The 21567-nt window shown below is 62.8% G+C and overlaps 4 protein-coding genes across 24 annotated transcripts in view; 1 reads left to right on the top strand and 3 right to left on the bottom strand.

Annotated features, from left to right (window-relative positions):
- The window catches only part of GRIN1 (glutamate ionotropic receptor NMDA type subunit 1), a 31038-nt gene extending 29056 nt beyond the window's left edge, over nucleotides 1–1982 (top strand). For 10 of the 19 annotated variants that reach the window (XM_074015914.1, XM_074015912.1, XM_074015921.1 and 7 more), the window contains one exon: nucleotides 992–1982. In XM_074015914.1, coding sequence (XP_073872015.1) covers nucleotides 992–1060 — 69 coding nt within the window. In that variant the 3' untranslated portion in view covers nucleotides 1061–1982. Of the gene's footprint in view, nucleotides 1–628 lie in introns of all 19 variants that reach the window. The other 9 variants (XR_012424041.1, XM_074015920.1, XM_065529776.2 and 6 more) reach the window with 1 other exon arrangement.
- Nucleotide 1983: 1 nt separating this feature from the next.
- On the bottom strand, nucleotides 1984–3277 carry LRRC26 (leucine rich repeat containing 26). Its single transcript, XM_005580336.4, has 2 exons — nucleotides 2500–3277; nucleotides 1984–2414 (listed from the first exon to the last, which is right to left on the bottom strand). The coding sequence occupies exons 1-2, from the start codon at nucleotides 3170–3172 to the stop codon at nucleotides 2080–2082; spliced, it is 1008 nt and encodes a 335-aa protein (XP_005580393.2). The 5' UTR covers nucleotides 3173–3277; the 3' UTR covers nucleotides 1984–2079.
- Nucleotides 3278–4003: 726 nt separating this feature from the next.
- TMEM210 (transmembrane protein 210) lies at nucleotides 4004–5265 on the bottom strand. Its single transcript, XM_005580334.5, has 4 exons — nucleotides 5071–5265; nucleotides 4771–4906; nucleotides 4544–4573; nucleotides 4004–4307 (listed from the first exon to the last, which is right to left on the bottom strand). Exons 1-4 carry the CDS (start codon nucleotides 5156–5158, stop codon nucleotides 4118–4120), a joined length of 444 nt encoding a protein of 147 aa, XP_005580391.1. The 5' UTR covers nucleotides 5159–5265; the 3' UTR covers nucleotides 4004–4117.
- A 2558-nt stretch (nucleotides 5266–7823) lies between these two features.
- Nucleotides 7824–21563, bottom strand: ANAPC2 (anaphase promoting complex subunit 2). Of its 3 annotated transcripts, XR_012424042.1 has the most exons (14): nucleotides 21404–21563; nucleotides 20469–21091; nucleotides 19040–19172; nucleotides 17678–17852; nucleotides 17082–17201; nucleotides 16533–16650; nucleotides 14663–14844; nucleotides 13780–13921; nucleotides 13444–13519; nucleotides 13173–13376; nucleotides 12695–12788; nucleotides 8731–8860; nucleotides 8260–8495; nucleotides 7824–8185 (listed from the first exon to the last, which is right to left on the bottom strand). XR_012424042.1 is itself a non-coding variant. In XM_045374077.2 (13 exons), exons 1-13 carry the CDS (start codon nucleotides 21518–21520, stop codon nucleotides 7973–7975), a joined length of 2469 nt encoding a protein of 822 aa, XP_045230012.1. In that variant the 5' UTR covers nucleotides 21521–21563; the 3' UTR covers nucleotides 7824–7972. The 3 variants fall into 3 exon arrangements, 2 of the variants coding, with proteins under 2 accessions (XP_045230012.1, XP_073872023.1); XM_045374077.2 differs by lacking the exon at nucleotides 12695–12788; XM_074015922.1 differs by lacking the exons at nucleotides 7824–8185; nucleotides 8260–8495; nucleotides 8731–8860; ... (3 more) ...; nucleotides 13780–13921; nucleotides 14663–14844 and adding an exon at nucleotides 15970–16267.
- Between the last annotated feature and the right edge of the window lie 4 nt (nucleotides 21564–21567).

Here is a 21567-nt window from a genome sequence, read left to right as displayed (position 1 = left end):
TTGCAAAGTCTGAGTCAGGAGTCCCGCAGGGAACAGGGAGGGGGAATAGCGCAGGGACCGTGGGTTGGGCAGGCTGGGGAAGAAGGGGTGTCCAGGCAGACAGGAGAAACAACGATTTGGGGCAGGCAGCCACAAGAGGCAAGCACAAATGTTGTGCAGGTGATGGGCCACTTTCAGAGGGTGACACTGGGTCCCAGGGCCCTGCCTGGAGCGGGGCCAGGTGCAGCTCAGAGACCCTCATGGTGCCCTTCTGGGGACATGTTCCCAGCGGAACCCTCACCCAAGCTCCCTGGGCACCAGGGACCATCCTCTGGGGCCAGTTCTGGCATCACGTGGCATCTGGGGCTGGCCCCGCCCTGCAAGGCTGAACTATGGGGGGCACTGCCAGCTGGGGGTCTGGGCATGGGAGGGCAGCCCAGCTCCCACCTGGTCTCTGGGGCTGTGAGCTTGTTCAGAGGGAGGCCTGGGTGGGGGGCTCCTTTGGGCAGGGTGGGGTCCGTCCGGCTGCGGAGATCCCCTGCCCCTGTCCTGTGGCCGGTCCGGGCCAGGGCGGCACTGGGCGCTGAGGGCTGGGGTCCCTGGCGGCCGGCGGGGCTAGCGGGTATTGATTGTTGGTTCTTATTTATAGAGCACCGGGGGTGGACGCGGCGCTTTGCAAAACCAAAAAGACACAGTGCTGCCGCGACGCGCTATTGAGAGGGAGGAGGGCCAGCTGCAGCTGTGTTCCCGTCATAGGGAGAGCTGAGACTCCCCGCCCGCCCTCCTCTGCCCCCTCCCCCGCAGACAGACAGACAGACGGACGGGACAGCGGCCCGGCCCACGCAGAGCCCCGGAGCACCACGGGGTCGGGGGAGGAGCACCCCCAGCCTCCCCCAGGCTGCGCCTGCCCGCCCGCCGGTTGGCCGGCTGGCCGGTCCACCCCGTCCCGGCCCCGCGCGTGCCCCCAGCGTGGGGCTAACGGGCGCCTTGTCTGTGTATTTCTATTTTGCAGCAGTACCATCCCACTGATATCACGGGCCCGCTCAACCTCTCAGATCCCTCGGTCAGCACCGTGGTGTGAGGCCCCCGGAGGCGCCCACCTGCCCAGTTAGCCCGGCCAAGGACACTGATGGGTCCTGCTGCTCGGGAAGGCCTGAGGGAAGCCCACCCGCCCCAGAGACTGCCCACCCTGGGCCTCCCGTCCGTCCGCCCGCCCGCCCCGCTGCCTGGCGGGCAGCCCCTGCTGGACCAAGGTGCGGACCGGAGCGGCTGAGGACGGGGCAGAGCTGAGTCGGCTGGGCAGGGCCGCAGGGCGCTCCGGCAGAGGCAGGGCCCTGGGGTCTCTGAGCAGTGGGGAGCGGGGGCTAAGTGGCCTCAGGCGGAGGCGCTTGGAGCAGAGACGGCAGCCCCATCCTTCCCGCAGCACTAGCCAGAGCCAGAGTGGGGCCCATGGCCCCAGCTGGCTGGGTCGCCCTTCCTCGGGCGCCTGCGCTCCTCTGCAGCCTGAGCTCCACCCTCCCCTCTTCTTGCGGCACCGCCCACCCACACCCCGTCTGCCCCTTGACCCCACACGCCGGGGCTGGCCCTGCCCTCCCCCATGGCCGTCCCTGACTTCCCAGCTGGCAGCGCCTCCCAGAGGCGTTCGGGCTCCCGCCGCCTCGGGCCGCCTCCTCCAGACTCGAGAGGGCTGAGCCCCTCCTCTCCTCGTCCGGCCTGCAGCCCAGAACGGGCCTTCTCGGACGCTGGCTCGGGACTGTCTTCAACCCCGCCCTGCACCTTGGGCACGGGAAAGCGCCACCCGCCCGCCCCCGCCCTCGCTCCGGGTGCGTGACCGGCCCGCCACCTTGTACAGGACCAGCACTCCCAGGGCCCGAGCGCGTGCCTTCCCCGTGCGGCCCGTGCGCAGCCGCGCTCTGCCCCTCAGTCCCCAGGGTGCAGGCGCACATCGCCCACCCCCCACCTCCCGGTGTATGCAGTGGTGATGCCTAAAGGAATGTCACGCAGTTTTCGGTCTGTGTCGCTTGTTGACCCCGGCAGAGAGTGTAAAGGGAGGGCAAAGGCATGGGGGAAGCTTCGAGCGCTCCAGGCTGCCGCGGTCGCTCAGGCTTGGGCGGCAGCGGAGGGGCTCCCCGGGTCCGCAGGCGAGGCAGAGCCGTGGGGGTCGGGATCAGGGTTCCGGTCCGGCGGTCTCGGCGGGCGGAGGGCGGCGGTGCGGCAGCGGCGGCGGCGGCGCGCACGGCAGGCGGTGAGCCCGGAGCCTAGCACCAGGCAGGCGGCCAGGCTGACGAGGAAGGAGGCCGGCCCGAGCGCGTAGACCACGGCCAGGTCCCGCAGGGCGAGCGGCTGCGCGCAATGGCTAAACGCGGCGTCGGAAAAGGCAGTCAGGGGGCTGAGCGTCAGGCGTCCCGGCCACACGCAGAGCAGCGTCTCGGCCTCTGTGGGACACAGACAAGGGCGTGGCATCAGGCGGCAGCGGCCGCACCGCCCTGCAGACCCCAACCCGCATCCCTAACAGCTCACCTGACGCGGGCAGTGGGTGCCTGCGCAGCCAGGCGCAGAGCGGGCGCAGCGCGCACCCGCAGCCCCAGGGGTTGCCGCGCAGGTGCAGCGCGTCTAGGGCGGGCAGGCGGCCCAGCAGCCCCGGCGCGAGTGCCGCCAGCTCGTTGTCCTGCAGGCTGAGTGAGCGCAGCAGCGGGAGCGCGCCTAGCGCCGCGGGCTCCAGGCTAGCCAGTCGGTTGCCGGCCAGTGAGAGGTTGCGCAGCGCGCGCAGCGGCGCGAAGGTCCCTGGTGCCAGCGCTTCCAGCTGGTTGGCGCTCAGGTCCAGCAGCTGCAGCGCGCCCAGGCCCCAGAAGGCTCGCCCGTGCACCGAGCGTAGCCCATTCTCGCGCAGGTCCAGGCGCTGTAGCCCGCCCGCTCCCGCGAAGGCACCGGGCGGCAGCGCGCGGACGCGGTTATGGTCCAGCAGCAGCGCGCGCAGGCGCAGGCTCAGGCCTGCGGGCACGGCGGGCAGCGAGAGTGCCGAGCAGCTGGCCAGGCCGCCCGGCACGCACGTGCACACCTCGGGGCAGTCCGGGGCGCCCGGGGACCCCGAGGGCGAGGCTGTGGCCGACACCTGGGCCCAGACAGGCCAAGGCGACAGCAGCAGCAGCAGCAGCAGCAACGGCCGAGGCCGCGACCAAGAAGGGCTCCGCATGGGGGCAGCCCCGGCACCCGCGGTGAGAGGCCCGCTGCCTGCGTGTCCCCGGAGCGCGTCGTCCGCGGAGCCCTTTCCTGCGGCGCCTGCACAAATATTAACTCTGGCCCGAGCGCAGGCAGTTCCTGTCCCACGGCTGGATCCACGCTTGGGGCGGAGGCAAGGCAAACAGCCAACGCCCGGCACCGCCAGCCACCTGTCCCGGAGCTCCAAACTACTCTTGGCTTAGCGCCGGCCACAGCGCTATCAAGACCACCTCGCCCCGCCTTGTCCACCACCGGGCGCCCGCCGAGCCCTGAGCAACAGGACACCGCCCACCTGCACCCACCCAGCTCACGGCTGCGACAGGCTCCCGCACGCAATGCAACCCAGAGGTCCTACTCCTCACCCGTCTCGACCCCACCCAGGCTCAGCAAAGTGATGCCAACGTGCACACGCGGAGTGGCCCCCACGCAGGGATGGTCCCGTTCCCATGGTGGATGGGGCCTGGGTTGGAGACAGGCTTTGGGATGGAGGGAGACAGCACACCCCAGGCAGGAGAGGTGTGCCTGCCCCACCCCTCCCCCTAGGACTCTCCTGGACCGTCAGAAAAACAGACCAGTGCAGTGGGGCAGCGGTATCAGCCCAAGTCCTCCTGTTAAACCCAGCGCCCTTCGGAGTTGCCAGTTTCAGGTCCTGTTCTAGGGGCTTTCCAAAGCAGGGTGTAGGGAGGAGCCAGGCTGACCAGCTGTGGTAGAGAAGGTGGAAACATTATGGGTTTGGTTTCCTGCCCTGGGGCAGAGGAACAGGGGAACCTGGTGTGGGGCCTGGGTGCCCTGCTTTGATGAGACCCATATGCGTGTGCACCCCCCATGATGCAGCCTTGAGGGGTGTGAGAGCCTGCAGGGAGGACAGTACACAATCACTAAATACACTTTAATTCCCCTCCCCCAGCTGCCCTCAGCCCTACTCAGGTGGTAGGGGCGGGGGTGGCGGCGGCTCCTCTGGAGAAGCCTCCATGGGAATGGCCACAAGGCTCTGATCCTCTAGTGGCGGCATCATGGAGACCTCCAGGTCAGCGTCCATTAGCTGGGACTCCACATATACCGGGTGCAGGTCCATGCGATTTTCCTGGACCCCAAAATTCTCCATCAACCTGCATGACAGGGGCCAGGTCAGCACAAGCTGGTGGAGTCCTGATCCTCCAGGGCAGGCCAGTGTCTGGGACAGCGCAGTCCCACAAAGGGCCTCCCCTGGGACAGCACCCCTCCTCCTCCAGGGACTCCCTTGGGATAGCTTCCTGCGCCAAGGGCCTCCCCTAAGACAGCACACCCCACCCCAGGACCTCCCTTGAGACAGCGCACCCCCCTGGAGGGCCTCCCTGGTGCTCACCTGTTGTCCACTAGTCTCGGGCATGTTTCACTGAGGGGATGAAGACCGACATGAGTCCTGGAACAGTGTTGGGCCCCCGAACCTCCCCCAACACACGCCTAGGAAACACCATTCCTACCCCAGGTGACAGCCCACCCGGGGGTAAAGGCCCCTCTTGCAAGACCGAGGGCCCAGGGCAGGCAGCCTGGCCTCACTCCCATCCACTCCCGGCCCCGGGGTTCACGCACCCCTTGGCCCGCAAGACACCAACTGCCACGATGACAAGGGCACAGAAGCAGCTGGCACTGACGCCCGCCAGCACCACAAGGAGGGCGATGAGGGCTTCGCGGCTGAGGCCAAGGCTGCATTCACAGTAGGTTCCAGCTGCAGAGACAGGGCCACATAGCCATGGGGCCGGTCACCTGCCTGTGGAGGGCCTCCAGGTCTGCCCCTGCCCTGGTGGCCACCAGAAGGACACCAGAGCTCCCGCCTTGCCTGGGAAAGGGGAGCCCTGGCTGGGAGCAGGGTGAGGGGGCAGGAGGAGGCACCTGCAGCAGGGATGAGCAGAAGAGACAAACATGTGAGGCCCAAGGGGCCGCCACGCAGGCAGGACGCAGGCTGGGGACCAGGGGCCATGTCCAGCCCTGGCCCCACTGCACACCTCTGACGGAACTATTGGAAGGCGCTGACTTCACAGTGGGACTGTGAGGTGGGGGTGGGGGGCCTCACGGTGCCAGTGTGTCATTTGCCCTTGGGCACCGCGATTCAGGGAGCCACTGACAACAGCAGCCCTGGGAATGGGACAGGTAGGGTGGACAGAGGCCTGAGAGAATGGCCAGCTCAGGCCAGTTCTGAGGCAGAGGCAGCAATGGGGCTGGCCTGGTCTTATGGGCAGTCCTTCACAGTGGTTTCACCGTGTTCACCAGGATGGTCTCGATCTCCTGAACTCATGATCTGCCCGCCTCGGCCTCCCAAAGTGCTGGGATTATAGGTGTGAGCCACCACGCCCGGCCAAGTCCTTCACAGTGAAAGGGGGTGGGCGGCTCTCCAGGCCCTGATGTGGGTGCAGTGGCCTGGCAACCTTGGGGGGTGGGCGGTAGGCAGCCTCGGCCTCAGCTCCCTCCCAGCATAAGGACTGCGGCAGCTCAGCGTGTGGGCTGGGCCCCAGCTGGCTGCAGGTCACCCTCCTCCAGGGCCGGGGCAGGAAGGAGCCAAGGAGGGCTAAGCAGGTGGGCTTGCACTCAGCCTCCCTCACCACTGCTTCTGGGAGGGTCTGGCTCATGCCCTGGCAAAGCTCAGGTCAGAGGGCTGCTGGCACAGAAGGGAATCCCCCATCAACCTGGAAAGGTCTGGGGTACACTGGCCACCCCATCTGAGCAGGACCCCAAGCCTTGCCTCCCGGACATCCGCCATCCAAGGCTCCAGACTAAAGGCGTCACTGAAGTTGGAGCCCCAGGGGCTGTTTCCTCTGCAGAAAAGGCAAGTGTTGCCCAAGGAAGTTGACCACAGGCCAGCATGGCCAGGGTTAATTCCAGCCTCCTTCCTGAACCTGCTGTTCCAGGCTGGGAGAGAGGCCCCTGCCCTCCCGGCTTCCCCTCCTCTGAACCTGCCAAGCAAACCGCCAGGCAGCAGAAGGAAACACCTGCCCCACAGCCAACCAAGGCCAGGCCTCCTGCCAGCTCAGGACCCATGGGGCGCAGAGGGGCGGGGTGGGCACAGCCTGGCCCCAATGGACCTGGTCACCAGGGACCCCCTTGCCTGTTGACAGACACCCTCCTGCTGAGGTCCTTGGACCTCTGACTTGCTGAGTGACACCGTGACCTGACATGCACCTTTTACCCTTGTCTTCAGGACACATCCAGGGATGGAATCCACAGACACAGAACAAAAGGTGTGCCAGAGCCAGGCTGGCAGTGACACCGGACAGGCCAGCCCAACAGGTTTGTATCCTGCTTAGGACAATGGCACACCCAGCCTGGGGCCAGGTGGTGGCCATGGTCAGCGGGATCCAGGCAAGGCCACCACCTGAGGGGAGACAGTGGGCATCAGAGCAATCGGGACCCCCCACACCAGAATTCAGGAGAGGGGTCCCTCTGTGTGACAGCAGCACAGCCAGCCTTGGAGTGAAGTGGAGCAGGTGGCAGGGCCCAGGGCTGGGAGATATAACATGGGCGGAAGCAGCCCTCCTTGGCGGGGCAGAGGCCTGATGGCCAGAGGCTGTGCATCTGACACCTGCCTAATCCCAACCACTTCCTCCTTCAAGCCCCGAGGCAAACAGAGTTCTCCAGAGTCAGGAGGGTGCAAGCATGTCCACGGAGCAGGACGGCTCAAACAGGCCAGATCTGGAGAGGTGGGAGGGTGCTGGGCGGCGGCTGCAGGAGCCCAGGACAGTGGACATGTGGGAACCAGCAAAGGTATTTGGGGACAGTGGCGGGAGCACTGAAGCCAGGCGCAGCTCACAGCCTGGGAAGGTGCTGCAGCAGGAGCGGGACTCGAGGTGCCGGTTCAAAGGGCCTTTATCCCCTGGGAGGACGGCACCATCGGGGTGGAATATGTCTGGCCTGGAAATGGCACCTCTGGGAGACAGGCCCAGGTTTTAGCAGCAGAAGAGCCCAGAGCTGGACCCTAGGGCCCTTGTTCAGCTTTGTGGCGTCTCCCTCTCCCAGTGCCAGCCTCTGGGACAGGCCTTGGGCAGCCTGCACACGCATGACCACACATGTGGGGGACATGGGGGCGACCTGCCTTTCCGAGGCACACCTGTGAGGCCGAGCTCTGCGGCCACCCTGCCCAAGTGTGGAGCAGGGGACAAGTGCCCAGTCCCTCTGGCCACCAGGGCATAGCTTTGAGCAGAGCTTTGCTGCCGGAGATGAGGTGTGTTGGCCAAGACGTCATTCGCCAGTCTAAGCAATTCCAACCGAACCCATGCAACGTCCCAGCCTCGCTGGAGACCTCCTGGCCCGGCACGTGGGGTGGGCACAGGCTGAGCAGAGGGTGACCCCAGGGCTCCTTCCAAAGGCCAGAGGCACAGGGATGGAGCTGGAGGTCTGGCAGGTAGCACCAAGCCCTAGGACGTGGCTGCCTGAGCCGTGGCCCAGGTGTGATGTGGGGTTTCACGCGCGGCTTCCTGAGCACCCAGGCGGGGGCGGCCCGGGAAGCTCTCAGGAGGCTGATTCCCAGTGCAGATGTGTAGGCCTGGGTGGCCCCTCGCCTACTGCTGAGGAGCAGGCCCTGCCAGGCTGAGAGAGGCCCAGGATAGAGGGGCATCTGGGGGGCCCCACAAAGCCACCAGGATAGAAAAAGATGACCTGACTTGCTTTAATCTGCACACTGTGGGGGTGGGAGTGGGCGTGCCCCTGAGCAGTGCATTCTGGGACACAGGCGGGCAGGGGCTGGCATGGGAGGACGAGAGCACCTGCAGGGCAGCACCTGGCGGGCAGGCGGGCGGGTGCATCAGCTGCAGTTCTTGGGCAGGCGGTAGACGCCGGCCGAGTAGACGAGCTGCTGGTCCCGCACCTTCTTCTGTAGGTAGCCCTGCAGCTCCTGCAGGTCAATCTCGGCCAGCGCAGGCCCGGTCACCACAAACATGCGGAGCATATTGTAGATACGATCCAGCGAGAGGCTCTCCAGGTTGGTCAGCATGGCCTGGATGTATGTCCAGAAGAGCTGCGGACACAGGCCAGCCCCCATCAGGCACCCGCAGGCCCTCCCCGCCACCCCCCACGGGCCCGCACACGCACCAGCAGCTCCTCCTCCTTCTGGTCAGCCTGGGAGGCCATGCCGGAGTCGCTCTCGTCGTCACTGTCCAGGAGCACCATGTTGTCCCGGTCCTGAGGCCGCTCCTCCTCAATGACAGAGAAGGTGCCGGGGGGCTCCTCGCGCAGCACGCCCTGCTGCAGCCACACAGACATCCGCCGCCGTAGCAGTGCCACGGGCATCTTCACTGCCTTGCTCAGTTCCTCCAGGGTCCAGCTGGCTGCGTGCAGAGTGACCGGGACACTGGGCAGACTGGGCACAGGCTGCACCTCCCCTGCCTCCTGTCAGCCCAGAGGTCGGGGGGCTCCCAGACCACCCTGCCTTGCCCGTGGGAAAGGGAAGGGTGCTGCCTGCTGGCGCAGCTGCCCCAAACCACACCGTCACTGGGGAACAGTCCCTCACCCACAGCTGGGCCGTGTGGCCGGGGCAGACTAGCTAGGGGCTGGTGGGCTCACCTTGGTCCTGAAAATACAGCAAGATCACCGCCTGTACCGGGGTGACCGCCACAGACAGCGTGCGGTCAGCCAGCTCCACGTCCATGGTCACCAGGCCCAGGGTGTGCTTCCAACTGAGGGTCCGCATGGCCTAAGGAGGGCTAGGGTCAGCTTGGGCAGCTCGGCTGCAGGGGGCTCAGGCCCATGGGCTCTGCCACCTGGTACCGGGTGAGAAAGGGGCTCCCAAAGCCACCTGCCCCACCCTACTCTGGCAGGCAGGTGAGCAGCGAGAGCACAGGACTGGGTGGGGTCCCTACCTGCTCAGCTACCATGAAATGGCAATGGGGCCAGCGTCACAAGGTGTGTCCCAAAAAGGCTACGTCTGCCTCCTAACCCCCAGTGCTTGGAAATGTGGCTGTATTTACAACAGGGTTGATGCAGATATAACTGAGGTCACACTGGAGTGGGGTGCACCTTAATCCAAATGACCGGGGTCCTTCTAAGCAAAGGAAAGATGGGAAGACACAGGCAGGCAGGGAGGCAGCCCACGAAGACAGAGGCTGCCTGGAGCAATGCGGCCACAAGCCAAGAAACACCACGGGCTGTGGCAAACACCAGAAACTGGGGGGCAACAGAGGACTCTAAGAGGTTTCAGAGGGAACGGGGCCCTGCCAATATCTTCACCTTGGACTTCCAGCCTCCAGAACTTAAGACAATCTATTTCTGTTTTTTTAACCCACCCAGTTTGTGACACTGTTACAGCAACCACAAGAAATGAACAGATCTTTTGGTACCAGGAAAGGCGCTGTGGAAACCTAACACCGAGAACGGTGGCAGCAGCTTTGGAAGTGGGTGATGGGGAGAGGCTAGAAGAACTATGGTGAGGGCCTGCGCGACTGTTGGTAGAAAGGCGTGAAGACAAGCCTGGAAATGGCCGGGAGAGGAGAGCTGCCGTCGTCTTGGAGAATACACACAGCATCACAGACTGGATACCAGCAGCAATGCCGACCCAACAGGTGCTTCCAGTGAGGTCTCAGGTGGAAATGAGTGTGCTACTGGGAACCAGAGGAGGCAGCAGAGAGCTTGGCTGGCTGGGGCTCTACTGTTGGGTACATGGTGGGGCCTACAGCTGATGAGCCTGGACATTCAGCTGAGGAGATTTCCAAGCAGTGTGGCAAGTGCCACCTGCCTTCTCCTTGCTACTTACAGCAGAATACAAGAGGGAAACCATCAGTGAGGCAGGAACCATTAAGCAAAAAGGCACCAGCCCTTGGGGATCTGAAAAATGCTGTATCCAGGCAGCTCTGAGACGTGGCCAAGGGTGTGGTTGGACCAGGGTTTGCTAGCGATGAGATGTGACCTGTGCATCCAACCAACCATCTCAGCAGCAGACAGGGCCAGGTGGGGCCTCTGGGAAAGGGCTGCGGACCCACCTGTCTGAGCGCTTGGACACTGGTGAGCTGCATGATAAGCCAACAAGGTGTGTGAGAATTTTGTACCATCTGAAGTGCTGCCAGGCTGGACCGAAAGGAAGGCAGGCTCCAAGAGCAGAGCTGCAGAGCCCAAGGCCGAAGCTGACGAGGTGGGGCTGCCCCTGCAGGCTGAGGACGGAGCAGGGAGCCAAAGAGGATTCGCAGGCCTGGAAGTCAACTGGAATTTCAGCTGCTGGGTTTGAACTCACTTGGAACCTGCCAACCTTTTTCCTCCCAGTTTTCCCTTTTGGGGTGGGAATGTCTATGCTTGTCTTACGGTGGAACTTCTGAAACAGATCATTTGTTGCCTGATTTCACAGTGTCCCAGCTGGAGAGGAATGAAGCACACTCCAAGCCTCACCCGTGCCTCGTTTAGATGATATTTACATGCTGAGCTGTGGAACTTCGTGTGGACGATATTTAGATGGGATTTTTGGACTTGGAGTTGATGCTGAAATGGTGAAGACTTTTGGGGCTACTGGGGTTAACTGTCACTTGCATGCTGGAGGGACCCGCCATGGGGCAGACTGTTATGCACTGAATTGTGCCCCTCAAAAAAAGACACATGAACCCCTAACTCCCAGTACCTCTGATGGGATCTTATGTGGAAATACGGTCATTAAAGATATAATTAAAATGACATCACCCTGGAATAGAGTAAGTGTCCTTCTAAGAGGGAGACAGGAACAGAGACACGGGGGAACATCATGGGCGACACGGCAGAGACCAGAGCAAGCCACCCACAGGCCCAGGAGCTCCTGGACCTCCCAGAAGCTGGAAGAGGGGAGGAAGCAGCTTCCCCTAGAGCCGTCGGAGGGCCCTGCTGGCCTGACTTTAGACTTCTGACTTCTGTAAGATGATCGTTTCTTCTAAGCCCCCTGGTCTGTGGTACTCTGTGCCGGTGGCACCGGGGCACTGACACACCTGCTCTGTGGGCCAAGGGTTCCTGAGTCCTTCCAGGATCCGGCAGCTCTTAACAGAAACAAACCTCTCTTTACGGACAGAAAATGGAGGGGGAGTCAGTGGCTTGCCTTGGTCCTAGCTCTGGCTCCAAGGCCGTGACCTCCACAAACGCCACTGGTCAGCCTGCAGCAGGACAGCTGCAAGGGCTCAGAAGCAGCCGGCTCAGGGGTAGATGCTGAGGGCTGCATGGCCAGCCAGGTGTCCAGCAAGGTCCCTTGGCCAGGAGCTCTGCTGGTGGGACCCCTCAGCACAGCCCCGAGGCCTTCCTGAGCTACTCCTGTGTCCCACTGAGGTTAAGACACACTGGAATGTGGCTGTCCCAGCACTTCAGGCCTGAGCAATGGGCAGTGGCTGAGCCATGCCTGGGACCCGAGGCGGGACCCTGGAGGGAGGCCAGTGGGACCTCGCCTGGAAGTGGCGCTGGAGAGCCTGAGGCAGCCAGAAGGGGCGGGGAAAAGGGACCGAGCGTGGAGCCCGGCCACACAGATGATGTGTACCAGAACGCAGCAGGGCACGGTGCCTGCAGGCTCCAGAGATGCCAGGCTGTAGCACAGGCCACAGCTGGAGGTGCGGGGATTGCCAGGGCCCTCCTTTCCACCGGGAGCAGGCAGGAGCCACACAGACCCTCCACAAGCTGCAAGGGACACCTGGACTCTTCCAGAGCCAAGCTGAGGCCTGGAGGGAGGCAGCAGACACTCGCCACCGTGGTCAGCAGCCCGGCCCTACCAGAGCCCTGTAGCCTCCCGCCCTGGTGCCTCTGCCTGGCTCTCCTCTTGTCTGTCTCTGGAAGGAAGCTTCCCCCTTGGTTTCTAAAGTGGACGTATCGCCCTCCTCTCCCCTAGGAGTAAGTTCCCTTGGCCTGTCAACACAGCAAGGCCCTCTTACTTGCCAAAGAAAAAAAGAACACACATCTAGGTCCAGCCTCCTTGACAGCAGACCTGGAGAAGCTGCGGACCCTCCCTTGAACTCAGCCCCACCTGCCAGCCTCCTGGCGGCTCTGTCCTAAGACTGCTCCTCCGGCCCTGGCTGAGGCTGGACCATCCCCCTCCCGGGGCTCCTGGGGCACCTGGGGTTGGGGTTTGCAGCCTGGATGCCGGCTGTGCCCCAGGACCCTCTCCTCACATTTCCCCTGCTGGGGTGCCCGCCCCACCCCAGTCTTGATGGGCATATTGGAGGCCCCACAGGCCCCACACATCAGACTGAAAGCCCTGGAACCTGCCTATGATGGCTATCCTGACCCCTTCCTCCGCCAGCCGACACATCTCACCTGACTATGAGCTCAGGGAAAGAACCTCCAAGCCTGGTCCCATACCTCGGGCTCTGGACGCCTGTCCTGGGACTGCTGGAATCGGCAGTGCTGCCAGGGATGTGAGCCAAACACGGCCAACACCATCACCTGGGCACACTGTCCCCGTCTGCCAGTGACCTCCAGGCCAGGGCTCACTCCTCCACTCCCCACATCTGCTTCCCTCCTATTCCCACCACAGACCCACAGCCCCGGTCCTCAAGTACCGCCGGAACCTGCAAAGGTAGTTCTCGAGGAAACAGACCTGGAGAAGGGGGCAGGGCTGCAGTCCTGGGAGTCAGGTGTGCTTGGGAGCGCTGCCCTGGGCAGAGGGCAACTCTGGCTCCCCGGCTGCCTCCCTGCAGTGACACAAGGCACCCCAAGCCCCGGTTCTGATAGGCAGAGGACGGATGGTGAAAGAGGAGGAAACACTCAGAGGGCGGGGCCTGCTGTGGCCACAGGGGTCCCCGTAAAGCAGTCGAGAGACCTGGGCCCAGCAGAGCCCACCCAAGCTCCTGTGGGCCACAGGGACTTTCGCTCACAGGCGCACAGGGTTGCTGGGAGGAAGGCGGATGGAGTGTGGGCCAGACCCACTCCCTCTCCTGCAGGGGTGACTGCGAGACGGGACCAACCCAGAGACACTCGGGTGACAACGGGGCGGCCACAGGTACCAGGCTGCTGGGAGCCCTGCAGCGCAGGATGGGGGTGCCGAGGGCCCATGGGGCGGCCCGGCATGGAGGTACCTTGAGCTGCTCGTACTTCTTGCAGTAAGCCTCCAGGGCTGCCCTGATGTCCTCGGGGACCTCGAGCTTCTCGTCCTTGAAGGGTGGCCAGAACTCACTGGACAGGATGACAGCATAGACCCCGAACGGTGGCTGCTCCTCCGCCGGCCGCTTCTCGTCCTCCTCCCGGATGTTGGCGTTGATGCGGCGGGAGTCCGCCATGTCCTGAGGAGGAGCCAGTGTCACGGGGGACCTGTGGGGCAGCCGGGCAGCGGGCGGGGCTGGGACCCACCTTCAGCATGACCTCGCAGAAGTGCATTGGGGCCTCGCCAAAGCGCAGCTTCAGCAGCTCCACGTTGCGGATCTCCCTGGAAAGATGAGTGTCAGGGCAGGGTGTCGCGGTGAGCCCCAGCCCCAAGGAGCACCTGTGGCAGGGCACGGGGGTGCCCCGCAGGTAGAGCAGGGGTCCTGTGTGGGCACCCCGATAGCTAGCACACCTTCAGCCAGGAGTGGGGGCGGAAGCACAGCTCCAACCAGGCCCCAGGCACGGGATCAGGGCCCTGTCCCGACAGAGGCTTGGCAAAGGCCCCGGTACCCCTGGAGAGGAGCGGCACATCGTGGGCCTCACCGCTCAGGGCTGAAGCTGAGCTGGTGCAGCAGGCGGTCGGCCAGCAGCGAGCGGTACTCATTGATGAAGAGGTCCTTGCTGCCGTAGATGCTGACCAGCAGACTGATGATGTCTGATGAACGCCTCTTGGAGCTCGACTTCCCTGGCACGGTGGGGGCAGGGGTGTCACCTGACAGGCACTGAGGCAAGGACAGGGCCGCTCCCCTCCCAACCCGCCCAGCCAGACGGCACAGCCTGGCAGGGCTCTTCCTGAAGGCCCTCAAGGCTGGGAGCAGCCCGGCGCCTCCTGGGAGACCTAGAGTCAGGTCCTGTAGCAAAAGCTTCAATCCCCAGCCCCTCCCACCTCACAGGGACCTCCCGGGACCCCCATGCAGGCTTAGGGGACAAGCCAAAGGTCCTGGGGTTCTCCTCTGAGACTAAAGATGTGTTGAAGACTTACCATCTGTGCCAGGGCAGGGGCCAGGCCTGGGCCCCACAGCTCTGGGAGCCCTCGCAGACGAGGGCCAGGCACAGATGGGCCCTGAGCAGGAGCTGGCACCCTAACAAGACTCTGAGCCCCAAATCAGTATGGGGCTCAGGGGCCACCCACATCTTCACTCCTCTGCCAGGTGCAGTGGCAGGGCAGGAACACCTCACAACTCACAAGCAGTGTGAGGCAGGGCATCCCCCACGGCCAGTGACTAGCCACGGAGGAACACAGCCCATCACGGGCCTGCCCAGGCCGGCGGGGGGGTGGAGCACTGCCCTGAACTTTGACACCCTCAAGCCTCTGGGACACTGGCCACACCTGACACAGCCAAGCTCTGTGACAGAGATGAGTCCAGAGCAGACGGCCTGGCTGAAGCCCCCACCCCGCTGGTGAACAGGGCCGTGCGGGGCTGACCTGGATCGGCATCCACGGGGTCCGGGACCCAGTCCTCCGGCTCGCCCGAGTCATCCTCACTGTCCTGGCCTGTCTCCAGGCTTGCAGGGTCGGTCTTGGACAGCTCAACAGCCAGGTCCCCTGTCCCGTCCGAGTCCCCTGTCAGCCCGGCCACAATCTGCCGCACCGTGTCCTCCCGTGTCCTGCCGACGTGAGTGCTGCTGTGGCCCACAGTGTGGACACCCTGCGTGCACCTCCCACCACTCACCCCAGTCCCGGCCCCATCTAGGCCAGCACCACCCACCCTGCCTCTACACTCAGTGTGACAGGCTGTGTATTAAAGACAGGCCCGTCAGACTCCTTAAAAACAAATAAACTCAACGCTACTCGGGAACAGCAGGAGCTGTGAGCGCGCTCCCAGCACTTAGGGACACTGAGCCAGGAAGACTCAGGCCCAGGTGTCTGAGGCTGCAGGGAGATAGGATTCTGCCTCCGCACTCCGACACAGCAAGAGCCTGTCTCGGAAAAAAAAAAGGCCAGGTGGGGTGGCTCACGCCTGTAATCCAGCACTTTGGGAGGCTGAGGCAGGCAGATCAGGAAGGCAGGAGATCGAGACCATCCTGGCTAACACAGTGAAACCCCGTCTCTACTAAAAATACAAAAAAAAATTAGCCGGGCGTGGTGGCGGGCGCCTGTGGTCCCAGCTACTCCAGAGGCGGAGGCAGGAGAATGGCGTGAACCCAGGAGGCGGAGCTTGCAGTGAGCCGAGATCGCGTCACTGCACTCCAGCCTGGGCGACTCTGTCTCAAAAAAAAAAAAACAAAAACAAAGAACTGGCCCAGAGTGCTGATGAGTTACTGGGTACAGCACACCAACATGGTACATGTATACATATGTAACAAACCTGCACGTTGTGCACATGTACCCTAAAACTTAAAAAAAAAAAAAAAAAAAAAAAAGAAAGAAAAAAAAGAAGTTGGCTGGGCGCGGTGGCTCAAGCCTGTAATCCCAGCACTTTGGGAGGCCGAGACGGGTGGATCACAAGGTCAGGAGATCGAGACCATCCTGGCTAACACAGTGAAACCCCGTCTCTACTAAAAAATACAAAAAACTAGCCGGGCGAGGTGGCGGCGCCTGTAGTCCCAGCTACTCGGGAGGCTGAGGCAGGAGAATGGCGGGAACCCAGGAGGCGGAGTTTGCAGTGAGCTGAGATCCGGCCACTGCACTCCAGCCTGGGGGACAGAGCGAGACTCCGCCTCAAAAAAAAAAAAAAAAGAAGTTAAAGATATATCTTCTGGGAAAAAAAAAAAAAAAAAAAAGAACTGGCCCAGAAGCCAGGCCAGTTACAGCCACAAAGCACCAAACAAGTCCAGACAGGCGCCAGATTCCCACCGGCTGCTACCGCTCGGCTTCTGGGGTCCACTGTGCCTGCCGGCCCTGAGGAATTTCCAGGCGGCCACGTCAAGGTCCTCATTCCAGCACATTCTCCACCGAACAACCCCGGGCAGTGTCTGTTCCTTGTTGTAGGAAAGGCTGGGACAGCACAGAGCCCACTCTCCTTGCCTGGTCAGCCGGGGGGGCTGGTCAGCACCAAGGCGAGGCCAAGTGGAAGAGATTCTCTCTGCACTGGGGAGGAGGAGGCAGAGGAAGGGCTGCGGTGGGCCTCTGGCAGCTGCACACAGAGGGCACAGTGACACCGTGTGACAAGGACAGGTGCCCGGCACCGGCAAGAGGAAAGGAAAGAGCCCTGGGCCTGATCCTGTGCACTCCCCAGCTGGGGGAGACCTTGTGTCCTGAGGGCTGAGCACACCCTCTGGCTGCCCCCAGGACCACGAGGAGCTCAGCAGGATGCCGGGGGTCCCAGTGGCTCCCAGGCTGGCGCGGCCCTCACCTCAGGTAGCGGCGGATGGGCTCACAGGCGACCTCCAGGATGACCATGGAAGGGTCCAGCACACGCAGCGCCTTGATGGCAGAGATGTAGAGGGTGATGATGTCACACGTGTTGACGCCTAGAGACAGGGCAGAGGCCAGCAGTCATGCAGTGCCCGGGACCACAGCCTCCCAGGGGCCAACGCCCGAGTAGACAGCTGGCCATGCCGGTCAGGTGGTCTACAGGTCCCCACTGCAGCCTTGTTCCCTTGTCCCCCCATCCCCATCTCTACCTGCTCACAGGCCCTGCCCTGCAGGGTGGTCTGTTCTGAGAGAATTAAGTCTCATCACCTCAGACCTACCAGTCAGTCCCGACTCCCTTCAAAGAAGAAACAAGCAAGCTGATGGGCACTCGAGATCCCCTAAGGACCTCGCCAACTGCTTCTCCACCCATTCCTTCCTTAGACCTACAAGTCCAGGGCTAGCAGACTGGGCCCCAGGCTCCCTGGACATGGGCACCCTGGTGAGTGTCTAAGCCCCGAGCGCTGGGCAGCCGGGCAGCACACGGCACCTGGATGCAGGAGCCGAGTCTCCAGGGCAGCCTTGAGGGACACGAGCAGCTGCTGCCTCTGGTCTGTCCTCTCCAGGCAATACTTGAGGTCCTCGATGGCCGGCCGGGAGTCTGGAAAGTCTACAAGAAGAGGAACATCCCTCAGGGACGAACACAGATGTGTGTGCACGTGCGGGCTGGTGCAGGGTGTGTGCAGTGTGTGAGAGGACATGCGCTCGCCAGCCCCAGGAAGATGATGAGACCACCTGCTAGGCACCAGACGTCCCCCCGGACACTTCGGCGTGCTGATGCATTTGACCACAATGCCACAGGGTGGACAGAGCAACACCCAGGGGCCAGTCCCCAGCAAGAGCCAAGAACAAGGGAGCATAGCAGTGGACACCTAGAAGCACCGTCCAGCATCTGCCACACCTGCCCTGATCCAGGCATAGGGGACACCCACGGTGGGGAGGGTCCCAGCCCTGCCCGGTGCACCCCCCTGCAAGAGCGACAGCGAAGGCACAGGGAGCCCAGACGCAGACACAGAGGAGACACAGCAAAGGCTCTGGGAAGGCTCCCCAGACAGGAGAGAGGACCCGAGGCCGGGGCGGGACAACCTCGGATGATGCTGAAGAGCTCCTCGATGCGCAGGCTGGCGTAGATGCGGTAGAAGAACCTTTGCACGTGGCAGCGCCAGCGGCGCAGGGTGTTGCCGGCCTCAGGAGACGCAGGCCTGGCGGGGCCGTCCTGCAGGAACACCTTGCCGAGCCAGCCGACCACCCGCTCGATCCACTGTCGGAAGAACGCTAGCGTGAGCTGTAGGAAGGCACGGTGAGCCCCAGGCTGACTCACAGGCTGGGAGGAGCCTCGCAGCCACCCACTCTGTCGGCCAGGACCAAGGGGAGCCCGAAGGCCACCTGTGTTTGGAGGCGGAAGCACATCAAAACCTGCAGGGTGGGTGATGGCCCAAAAGGCGATGTCCCGGCCCCCCTGTGGTCTTCATGCCTCTCACACGCACCAGTGCCCACACTTATCACTGGCAACAGCAGCCCTAGCATAAGACGTGATGGACACACATGGCCTGTGCGCTGTGCCTGGCGGGCACATTTGCCCCCACTTAAATGGATAAACACGCTCTTGAGACCAAACATGTGACCAGCCCCCACTCCCCCGCCATGCAGATGACACCGTACATCACAAGAGCGCCTCTGAGTGAGCACAAACCCCTAGACGGCAATTCCACCGCGGGGTCCCAGGCGTGCACACATCCCACAGACCTGCTACGCAGTAACAAGACCGCACGGATGTTCACCCTCTCCACCCGACTGCCCACTCTTGCCCACCGCTGCGGGGACGCCCACTCTCTCTGAAAGCCTGACATCACAGCCAATCTGCACCTCAGTAGGTGGACTCCGAAGCACGGAGGAAAGGACAGGTGACATGTGGGAACAGGGTAGGGGGACCCACAGGGGTGGGCCCAGCTCCCCTATGGCCCTGGGAGCCCAGAGCAGAGCCCCAGACCACACCCCAACAGTGCAGACGCCTGGAGGCCCCATGTGAGGGTGTCTCGCCCCCGCTGTGGTGCAGGCCGGCTGTAGGTCAGTCCATGAGGGACCGGCCAAGCAAGTCCACACTCAAGTAGGGCAGCAAACAGGAGAAGGGGGTCCATTCACTGGCCCTTCTGGTGGGCCTGGCTTCGTCACACCTGCCTGGGGCAGCCCCTGGGGACCCTGGCCCGGTATTGACTGCAGCCATGGGATTCTGAGCAGATCTGGTGAGCGCACCTCAGATGTGTCCTCGCTGTCACCAGGGCCCAGAAGTACTGGTCTCTACCCGACATCAAAACAGCTCCAGCCACCACCCGGTCCAGGCCAACCCAGGCCTCCACGCTCTGGATGCTTCCAAAGCCAGGTGTCAGGTTTGCCAGAAACCTACTCCCCTGTCCCCAGCGGGGCACAGCCCAAAGGAGGGGCCCTCACCTTGTGGAACTCACGCAGGAAGGAGCGCTCGTACTCGCCTCGGCAACGGTCCTCCATCCTCTCCCGGGTCACCTGGTGTAGGGTGGTGGTCACAGCCTCGGCACTGACCCGCTCCAGCAGACTGAGCCTGTGTCTAGAGGAGAGTCCTAGCCATGGGGCACCCACAGCACACACCGGCCCCTCTAGCCCAGAACAGCCCCATGCCAGGACGGTCCTGCCTGTAGAGTGCATGCAGCACACACACGCACACCCCCACAACCAGCACGCACCTCCCCACAATCCTCAGCTGTGGGGGCCACTGTGCCTGCCAGCCCCGAACCAGGGCCTCTGCGACCCCTGAGGAATTTCCAGGCAGCCATGTCAAGGTCCTCAATCCAACACATTCTCCACTGAACAGCCCTGGGGAGTGTCTGTTCCTTGTCAGGGGAAAGGCCAGGACAGCACAGAGCCACTCTCCTTGCCTGGTTGGCCTGGAGCGCTGGTACCAAAGGCTTCAAGAAGCCACTCGGAGCACAGAGCACTCCCAGGCTCTGCTGTCCCCACCCAGCTGGCCTCTGACCAGGTAGGGACACTGGACTTCCCCATGTGATCAGTGGCAGCAGGTGTGGCTGTCAGGGGCCCTACCCTTATCTCCTAGGATCAACTCTGAAACGACACCCAGTTGCACCGCTGCCCTGGCCCCAGAGACACAGATGCCACTGTTTGTGCCTTTCAGTGCAGTCTGTGGTCTACAGTGGCAAAAAGACTCCAGAGGAGAATGAGAAAGGTTGCTGTGTAACTTTTGCTGGGATGAGCCCAACAGAAGCCCCTCATGGTCACCCTGACCTCTGCCAGCAACAGGACCACTCCTTTAGTCCACCTAAGACCTCTCAAATAGCTGCGTGGCCATACCTCTGTTCAATGTGACAAAGCCACCACAAATGGCCGAGGGTGTGACAATTGCTAGAGGACTACAACAGGACCTGTCTCTCACAACAAAACCCTCTCCTCTCCAGAGAACCAGACAGGAGACCACTTGCCCTCACAGTGACCTGATCTCCCTGGAGAGAAGCAGCAGCAGGCTTCTGTTCACAATTACAGGGCAAGGAATGTCGACGAGGGTGAGAATCATTCCTTGCCTCAGGGTCGACAAAAGTCACAGTGGAATTCTGCAGAGTTCAGAAAGTTTGGAGTCGCTAAGAAATTTGCTGCTGCAGACAAAAGCCACATAGGGCCTTACCATGGGCAAGGCATGAATCCGTGGGACTGCAGGTGAGTGACAGAAGAGAGACACCTGTGTCCAGGACACACTGCACAGGAACCCCAGGGACTCTCTCTCTGTCATGTTCCTGGTTATCAGGACGGCTCACCAGCTTTCTGCAGAGGCCAGCTGGACCCAGGGGAGCAACCAGTAGGAGCGAGAGCACGGCCATCAGGACAGACTACTCACAAGACCTGGCTGAGCTGATGGAACTGCTCCAGAGCCTGGCGACACCAGCACTGTTGCTTGTCACTGCTGCACCCTGCGCACAGCGGGCTCTGCAGGAGCCGGTAGTACCGGCGACGGGCATACCGGCTGTCCAGCTCCCCCTCCAGTTCCGGGTCTGTGCCCCCTTCCCCCTTCCTCTTACTCTGCATATAGACTCTCAAGAAGCACCCATACAGACGCTGGATCATCTCTTGGAAGGTTCTGGGGGTACTAAAGAACAAGACTCCGCGCAACATAGTGTGGACTTTTTCTCGCAGCCCCTGAGCACCAGTGCCCATCAGCAAGCCCAGGCGAGTCCATTTCTCCAGCAGCTCTAGGCTACGCAGGTAGGGATCCAGGCGGCTCTCCAGCAGGCCAAAAGCGTCAAGGAGCAGCAGAAGGCACTGGGGCTCATCCGTAGAGTTCTCGCATTGGGAGATGGCATTCCAGAACTCAGGGGAGATGTTGGCCTGCAGATCGTTCTGCAGCACCTCTACGAACCACTCCTCCAGGACCGAGTGCAGGCCGTGGCCCCTCAGAACCTCCACCGCCGCCCGGAGCTCCTCTTCCTTTGGCGGGACTGCACCGCTGGTCCGGGAAGACACCTGGAGCGCAGAAAACCGTGAAGCGAGGGGAACACAACATAGAGGTGGGGAGAGGCGGGGAAGGGAAGAAGCTGAGGGGTAGGCTGCAAAAACTCCGCTGCCCCCTGTCCGTGGTGTCCGGACGTTGGGCCGAAACTAGGGAAGGGCTGCCAGCGGAGCTGAACGAAATGAAGTGGAATGGCGGTGGAAAGCGGCAGGACAGGGCAGAGGCGGATGACGGACAGAGCTGTATGAACCCGAAGGTGGCCGCCCCAAAGTGCATAGGGTCCCGGAAACTCCGCGCGGGGCCGCCGCTCTCTTCCCAGGCCTCACCAGCCCCAGCGCAGCTGGCGGCACCAGGCCGGTGCTCACGGTATTCCAGGCCACTAACAACTCCTGTCCGGGCCGGGAGTCGCTGTCCCCCTCCGCCACCACAACTGCCGCCGCCATCTGCAGCCACCGGCTCCGAGATCCCCTCGGCACGGCGCAAAGCGATG

This window comes from Macaca fascicularis, chromosome 15 (genome assembly GCF_037993035.2).
Source record: "Macaca fascicularis isolate 582-1 chromosome 15, T2T-MFA8v1.1".
NCBI classification, from domain to species: Eukaryota; Metazoa; Chordata; class Mammalia; order Primates; family Cercopithecidae; genus Macaca; species Macaca fascicularis.
This window is presented reverse-complemented; position numbering and strand designations above follow the sequence as displayed.

Coding starts and splice junctions, on each gene's coding strand:
- LRRC26 (XM_005580336.4), bottom strand. CDS start 3,172: ATGCGGAGCCCTTCTTGGTCGCGGCCTCGGCCGTTGCTGCTGCTGCTG. Junction 2,415..2,499: donor GCACCCACTGCCCGCGTCAG/GTGAGCTGTTAG, acceptor TGTGTCCCACAG/AGGCCGAGACGCTGCTCTGC.
- TMEM210 (XM_005580334.5), bottom strand. CDS start 5,158: ATGGCCCCTGGTCCCCAGCCTGCGTCCTGCCTGCGTGGCGGCCCCTTG. Junction 4,907..5,070: donor TCTGCTCATCCCTGCTGCAG/GTGCCTCCTCCT, acceptor CTGTCTCTGCAG/CTGGAACCTACTGTGAATGC. Junction 4,574..4,770: donor GGTGTCTTGCGGGCCAAGGG/GTGCGTGAACCC, acceptor TCATCCCCTCAG/TGAAACATGCCCGAGACTAG.
- ANAPC2 (XM_045374077.2), bottom strand. CDS start 21,520: ATGGCGGCGGCAGTTGTGGTGGCGGAGGGGGACAGCGACTCCCGGCCC. Junction 19,173..20,468: donor CATCAGCTCAGCCAGGTCTT/GTGAGTAGTCTG, acceptor ACTCTCCTCTAG/ACACAGGCTCAGTCTGCTGG. Junction 14,845..16,532: donor CCCATCCGCCGCTACCTGAG/GTGAGGGCCGCG, acceptor TCACGTCGGCAG/GACACGGGAGGACACGGTGC.